At 47.8% G+C, this 7977-nt stretch overlaps 1 protein-coding gene across 1 annotated transcript in view; it reads right to left on the reverse strand.

Moving 5' to 3' along the window:
- Positions 1-2421: 2421 nt before the first annotated feature.
- Positions 2422-7977, reverse strand: part of LOC135810197 (polycomb protein EED-like) — a 27314-nt gene continuing 21758 nt past the window's right edge. Inside the window, exons 15-16 of the mRNA XM_065323670.1 lie at positions 4152-4220; positions 2422-3644 (exon numbers count right to left, since the gene is read on the reverse strand). Coding sequence (XP_065179742.1) covers positions 3584-3644; positions 4152-4220 — 130 coding nt within the window. The 3' untranslated portion in view covers positions 2422-3583. The remainder of the gene's footprint in view (positions 3645-4151; positions 4221-7977) is intronic.

Raw genomic sequence — 7977 nt, forward strand, 5'->3', positions numbered from 1 at the left:
AAGTACACAGAGGGTGTGCAGTAAGTACACAGAGGGTGTGCAGTAAGTACACAGAGGGTGTGCAGTAAGTACACAGAGGGTGTGCAGTAAGTACACAGAGGGTGTGCAGTAAGTACACAGAGGGTGTGCAGTAAGTACACAGAGGGTGTGCAGTAAGTACACAGAGGGTGTGCAGTAAGTACACAGAGGGTGTGCAGTAAGTACACAGAGGGTGTGCAGTAAGTACACAGAGGGTGTGCAGTAAGTACACAGAGGGTGTGCAGTAAGTACACAGAGGGTGTGCAGTAAGTACACAGAGGGTGTGCAGTAAGTACACAGAGGGTGTGCAGTAAGTACACAGAGGGTGTGCAGTAAGTACACAGAGGGTGTGCAGTAAGTACACAGAGGGTGTGCAGTAAGTACACAGAGGGTGTGCAGTAAGTACACAGAGGGTGTGCAGTAAGTACACAGAGGGTGTGCAGTAAGTACACAGAGGGTGTGCAGTAAGTACACAGAGGGTGTGCAGTAAGTACACAGAGGGTGTGCAGTAAGTACACAGAGGGTGTGCAGTAAGTACACAGAGGGTGTGCAGTAAGTACACAGAGGGTGTGCAGTAAGTACACAGAGGGTGTGCAGTAAGTACACAGAGGGTGTGCAGTAAGTACACAGAGGGTGTGCAGTAAGTACACAGAGGGTGTGCAGTAAGTACACAGAGGGTGTGCAGTAAGTACACAGAGGGTGTGCAGTAAGTACACAGAGGGTGTGCAGTAAGTACACAGAGGGTGTGCAGTAAGTACACAGAGGGTGTGCAGTAAGTACACAGAGGGTGTGCAGTAAGTACACAGAGGGTGTGCAGTAAGTACACAGAGGGTGTGCAGTAAGTACACAGAGGGTGTGCAGTAAGTACACAGAGGGTGTGCAGTAAGTACACAGAGGGTGTGCAGTAAGTACACAGAGGGTGTGCAGTAAGTACACAGAGGGTGTGCAGTAAGTACACAGAGGGTGTGCAGTAAGTACACAGAGGGTGTGCAGTAAGTACACAGAGGGTGTGCAGTAAGTACACAGAGGGTGTGCAGTAAGTACACAGAGGGTGTGCAGTAAGTACACAGAGGGTGTGCAGTAAGTACACAGAGGGTGTGCAGTAAGTACACAGAGGGTGTGCAGTAAGTACACAGAGGGTGTGCAGTAAGTACACAGAGGGTGTGCAGTAAGTACACAGAGGGTGTGCAGTAAGTACACAGAGGGTGTGCAGTAAGTACACAGAGGGTGTGCAGTAAGTACACAGAGGGTGTGCAGTAAGTACACAGAGGGTGTGCAGTAAGTACACAGAGGGTGTGCAGTAAGTACACAGAGGGTGTGCAGTAAGTACACAGAGGGTGTGCAGTAAGTACACAGAGGGTGTGCAGTAAGTACACAGAGGGTGTGCAGTAAGTACACAGAGGGTGTGCAGTAAGTACACAGAGGGTGTGCAGTAAGTACACAGAGGGTGTGCAGTAAGTACACAGAGGGTGTGCAGTAAGTACACAGAGGGTGTGCAGTAAGTACACAGAGGGTGTGCAGTAAGTACACAGAGGGTGTGCAGTAAGTACACAGAGGGTGTGCAGTAAGTACACAGAGGGTGTGCAGTAAGTACACAGAGGGTGTGCAGTAAGTACACAGAGGGTGTGCAGTAAGTACACAGAGGGTGTGCAGTAAGTACACAGAGGGTGTGCAGTAAGTACACAGAGGGTGTGCAGTAAGTACACAGAGGGTGTGCAGTAAGTACACAGAGGGTGTGCAGTAAGTACACAGAGGGTGTGCAGTAAGTACACAGAGGGTGTGCAGTAAGTACACAGAGGGTGTGCAGTAAGTACACAGAGGGTGTGCAGTAAGTACACAGAGGGTGTGCAGTAAGTACACAGAGGGTGTGCAGTAAGTACACAGAGGGTGTGCAGTAAGTACACAGAGGGTGTGCAGTAAGTACACAGAGGGTGTGCAGTAAATATGACTGTAAGTTGTGAGTTACGGGCAATTCCCAGTTTACGGGCAGTGCTCGGTCCCAACCTGCCCGGATCTGGGGAGTTGTACTGTACTAAGAGTACATAGCCCCCCAGTTTTGATCCTAGAGTACCCGCGACTCCCCGGGTTCCCCTCAGATGTGTATGGTATTATGAAGCAAAGATCCGATTCCGCTCGACCAAGACCCTATGCAGAGCTGGATCAGGCGTTGCACACTCTGGGCCATGGTGGGGTTATGTACTCTTGCTATTACTAGTACTAGTATTACTCGGTGAGCTGTACCAAAACAGATTATCTAGACAGTGCTGCATGTATGCCTGTCGGCCGACTCAGCTGTCGGATACTGCGCACGGACCTTCTAGCTGCTGCTGTGTGCAGAACACAATGGTTTCAGAACACACAGCACACCGACACGACAACACGTTCAGCTCCGAGCAGAGCAAATGCAACAACGCCGGCACAGCCAGCAGAAAAGATGCTTCTTGAAGAAGAATTCAAAAAAATATACAGGAAAGAAAAAGAAAGGAGAGAGAAAGCAGTAGCAGCAAAATCCACAGCACGCACAGCACACAGACGTTCGCATAATGTACTATGGAATCTTGGAGTAACAACAGAAATAACTACTAGTATACTATGTTGGCAATGTCGACCTGTAAACAAACAAACACCAGCTTAATCTAAACGGATAGCTAACAAACAAAATCTGGAACAAACGAACAACCTAGCGTAGATAAAAAATAAAACCCAGCGTAGACACAAACGAAATCTGTAAAACAACAAATGTAGCACCAGCTAGTAAAACAATAGACAAAATCCAGTGTGAAGGCAAAACCTTGTTTGAAACAGGCAAAAGCCAGTTTGAAATGGGCAAAACCCAGTTTGAAAACAGACAAACCCACTGCAAAAACAGATAAAATCCAGCGTGAAATAAGACATTTACAAGGCCAGCCAGGATGAAGCAAACAATATACAAGCAGAATAGGGAGGTTGTGACACAGCTCAAACGTAACCAGTCTTCGACAAAGTTAGGCAGTACAGGGCGAGGTGAGGGCACACCTGCAACACTATGTACATATAGTGCAAACAATAGGCATACACACTTTTGAAGTATGTGTGCATGCGGGGGATGCAAGATCCATCCGATTGTCTCAAAGGCTTTTAGGCACGCAACCAGCATCCTCAGTGGGAACTGATGGCACGCACGCCAAACTAGAATACGAATATAGAAACTTGGAAACTCGTTCCAAGCATACCTAAGGTCATGGCCAGGGATAACTGGACACGGAGAAAACCTCTCGAGTTCAGTTTGAAGACGTTTGTTGCTGAGCTTGTCAAACCTCTATCCGTAAGCACGCCGTCTTGCAGCCATAGACACGTGGGCGGTTGAGGATTCGCTCAAGACAAAACTCTTCCTCCCGGGTAGTGCCATCAGGCAGCACTGTACGGAGTGCGCAGTTGAACTGTTGAAATCGTGGATGACACCTGACTAAGCATGCCTCGCAGCAGGCGAATCAGATGCAGCAGTAAACTGTCCTTGACATGTTAAACACATGCACTGACTAGGCTCGATGAAGGCCTGGCGAAGTGCATGCCTACTGCCTTGTCTTCAAAGTTTCTTTCTGTCCCAACGCCATACGCTGCCGTCGTCGCAGACACAAACCAGAACACTGCATACACACACGCACGCACATGCACACGCATACACGTGTGCACACACACACACACACACACACACACGCACACACACGCACGCACACACACGCGCACACACACACACACATACATGTACATAGACACAAAATGACAAAATTAATGGCTTGGAGACATGCAGACACGACAGATCGGCAAATGCACATGAAGCAGAGTGAAAATTATTACCCCGGTAATATACAAACACAACTTTGCAGCGGCAGGGGAAGGAGACATTGGATTTAAGGCCATCGCTGATCTGATGTCTCTACGAAGGCAAACAGTTAGACAGACTGATAGATGACAGTTTGCCTACCTACTACTGTTGTCCGAGATGATAGAGAGACAGATGGCAGACAAACAGAAACAGAGAAAGCCAGACATACAGAGAGACAGACAAACGGACAAACAAACGGACAGACAAACAAACGGACAGACAAAAAGAGACAAACAGACATACGTGCGGAGTGAGCACATGTACATACCTGCCATCTTGACTAAACGCTGTTTGGCGTACGGCTGTGGTGCACTTAGGATGGCTCAAGACAGCTGGTCTGTAGCAACAACAACAGCAACAGCAACAGCAGCAGCAACAGCAGCAGCAACAACAACACAGATATTAGTAGCAGCAAGCAGCCCACAAAAAAGAAAGAAAGAAAAAAGCAAGCAGCACAGCAAAGTCAGAAGTCAGTAGCCAGTAATCTACTGGAAGTAGGCAACATTTTACCTATGGTTAAACACATAATTGTAGCCTACTTTCTTTCAGCCCAAGTAGCATGAGGAGATATTGTAAAAGATACAGTGATTGACTGATTGTACATGCATGCATGGTGCTCCAAACGCTACATTCCACTAAAAGTTGCTAAAGCCACTTCAATCAGAGTAGGAGTAACTTAAGTATGAGCCACCTTAAGGACAGCCTTGGCAAGCGAAATCCAACCGCAAGTTTCCCACGGTTCAGTGCGTGCACAGATTTATGTGTGTATGTATGCTTTCCACCGTGCATGCTCTGTGTGTGTGCATGCGTGTGTGTGTATGTGTGTGTGTATATGCCAGCTAGATCGGCTGGTTGACCCATTTTTTGCCAGATACTAGTAGTCGTTTGAGTGTGTTGCCATCAGGCTCGACGACAGGAAAGTGTACTTGAAGAGTTTAGATACAAACACGAGTGTATCTAAATTCATAGTTAGCAACCATTTTTGAAACGGTTCTATAAATTTGATAATACTCATAAAAAGGACACACTTCAGGCTCATTACAAACATCTTGAAAGTTTTTGTCTTCACAAGTATACTTTCAAGCCTTCTCATCAGGTGAAATACAGGCAAGGGAAAAGGAACAGGAACAGTGGATTAAATACAGTAAGAAGGTGGTAAAACAGCGCAAAAAGAAAGAAAGAAAGAAAGAAGATAGCTAAAGTAAACAGCGAAGTCCAATTACCATAATGTTCATATTCGCTTCATCTACTCCACGGTGCGTGCGTTCACGGTGAGGAAGGACGTCCTACCTACAGGCCAATTATCCAAGTTGATTTATCACTTCGAGTGTCGGCAATGTGAGAGCCGATATGTAGGTAGGACTCTTCAACATCTGGACGCACGCATCCGACAACACGCACCGCTACACCTTATTCCACAACACGCACGATCCACTCGACCACGGAGGGGACGTCCAGCAAAGAATCATCCTGGTACAGGATGGTCCAACGCAGCGGCATCAACACCAAGGAACGTCACCTCACAATTAACTAGACCACCAGAAAAACAACCGGACAAGACACCTACGTGCGTGGCAGTGACAGGAACCGCATCAACCAGAAGAATAACAAGATCGGCAACGGCGGCGATGGCAGCGACTAAAGCACAGACAGAGGCAACGGCTAGGGTCCACTCGACTAGCCATGTGAAATCGGATGTGTCCACCGCACATGCTGATTGTTCTGATGTTAGTTCTGATAAGTATGAGTCGTCCATTGCTAGTCATTTGTTTGAGCATCCTGATTGTCGTGCTGTGTATTCGGATGATTGTTTTTCGATTGTGTCACGTGTACGCAGTGCTAGATTGCTGAATGTTTTGGAAGCTGTATACATCCACACAAGGAAACCCAACCTTTGCAAGCAGAAACAAATCAAATTCACACTTAGGCTGTTAGGTAGGTCGTCAAAACCTCGTTAGTTACATGTATGTCCAGTGGTTGTCTCTTGTTGTCGCACTACATGTCGCGCTTATTGAGTTTTCTCGCATTTGCACCTTTGTGTCATTATTGCAATTTTCGCTGTTTACTTTAGCTATCTTCTTTCTTTCTTTCTTTCTTTTTGCGCTGTTTTACCACCTTCTTACTGTATTTAATCCACTGTTCCTGTTCCTTTTCCCTTGCCTGTATTTCACCTGATGAGAAGGCTTGAAAGTATACTTGTGAAGACAAAAACTTTCAAGATGTTTGTAATGAGCCTGAAGTGTGTCCTTTTTATGAGTATTATCGCATTTTTGTCTCAGAGGAAACTGTTCTATAAATTGTAGCCAGATTTTTAACGTAAATTTTTGCTACAAGGTGCCTCTGGACCAATTGATTACACTGAGCTCAGCATCTCAATTTCTCACTTTCTATTCGAAGTATAAACACCCTGTTGACCTATGAGCTACTTCCTGTGTAGTCACTGGTGCTAGAACAGCCTAGATCAGATCCACTCTAATTTAGCCACCCACAATAGTAGTTAGCATTCCCTTCACTCGGGGGCAGGGGTAAATACAGTTGGATCCAAGGATGGACACCTTGATGCCGTCAATCCTTTTTCTGAACCTAGTCCTCGCCCGCTTGCTGTGGTGTGGTGGGCCCGCAAGTGGGATCATTTCCAAGTCCACCCATAGTTTGGGGATTTCAGGTGTCCGGCATTGAATAGGCGGTTCAATAACCAATCGAGTCATCTTTCCAAGATTCCGTTTGAATCGCTCTCCCCTCTCCCGGGGAGACCCACGTGACCAGTTTGGAAGTGGGCAAGTACAAGCACAGTGCTGCTCAATGAAAATCCAATCGTGAGTCAAGTTTGCACCTTGAGCCAGTTCGCAGCCTAGTGTTCGCAGGTCTAGGGCTGCGCAACGCCCGGCGAGTACTTGAGTGACTCGACTGGGTTTCATTGAGCAGTACTGTACAAGTGTGTATGTGTGTGTGTGCGTGCGTGTTTGTGCTCCTTGGGAGCAGGTTACACTTTCTGAGCTCCGCTTTTTTGACTTTCTCCAAAGTTTTCTTCCTGCCCAGGGTCGACTCTGCACACTGTCACGGTAGTGTTGCATGATTGGAACGCGGAATCGCGATGCAGCTTGCAGGACAATTTATTTCGATATTGCCGCTGCTGCGTCGGCCGTGGTCCACCACCCGCAGTGGAGTAGCTGTCTCTCGAGTGCTGTAATATCCAAGCTCAAAGATAGCTGTGGTGGGAGTTGCGGATTGGTTGGTGGAGTGCTGGAACGACCCGTTGTTTACAGTGGAATGGACGAGCAGCAGCAAGCTTGCAGCTATGTGCAGGTCAGGAGTGTGGCATCGAAGATGCAGTCCACTCAATGACCAACATTTTCAACTCCCCTGACACTGATGGTGTTCTGATGGCAGATGTGACCAACGCCTTTAACAATCTGAACCGCAGCGTATGCCTCCGGAACGTTCATCACCCGTGTACTTCGCTGGCAACGGTGGCCATCAACTCCTACCGCGGCCCAAGTTGCCTACATGTTGGCAGTGCAAGCATGTCCTCCAGCGAGGGCACCACACAAGGAGATCCACTGGCAATGCCTCTCCATACCATCGGCATTCTCCCTCTCATCCAGGCAACCGACACGGACGGCGCCAAGCAGATATGGTACGCAGACGATTCCTCTGCTGGTGGTAGGCTACGCTGTCTTCGCACGTAGTGGAATTCGCTCATGTCCCGTGGCCCAGACTTTGGGCATCATCTAAAAGCAGCAAAATCTGTGTTGGTGGTGAAGGCGGACTGCCTGGAAGAAGCCACCGCGATATTCGCTGATACTGGTATCCAGGTACATACATGTAGTTCAAAGTAACTGCTGAAGGGCGTCGGTATCTCGGAGCGGCATTAGACATTCCTGCCTTCATTCAGGATTACCTCCACAAGAAGGCAGAAATGTGGTGCAAAGAGGTTGATGTGCTGTCCACCTTTGCCCTGTCTCAGTCGCAGGCTGCATATGCGGCATTGTGGCGGCCGATCATCACAGGACCTCAACGCTCGGATTGCAAGTCTCTTTGGAGTGTTTGGTGGGCGTGAATACGTGTGTGTGTGTGTGTGTGTGTGTGTGTGT

This window comes from Sycon ciliatum, chromosome 2 (assembly GCF_964019385.1).
Source record: "Sycon ciliatum chromosome 2, ocSycCili1.1, whole genome shotgun sequence".
In the NCBI taxonomy this organism is placed as follows: domain Eukaryota; kingdom Metazoa; phylum Porifera; class Calcarea; order Leucosolenida; family Sycettidae; genus Sycon; species Sycon ciliatum.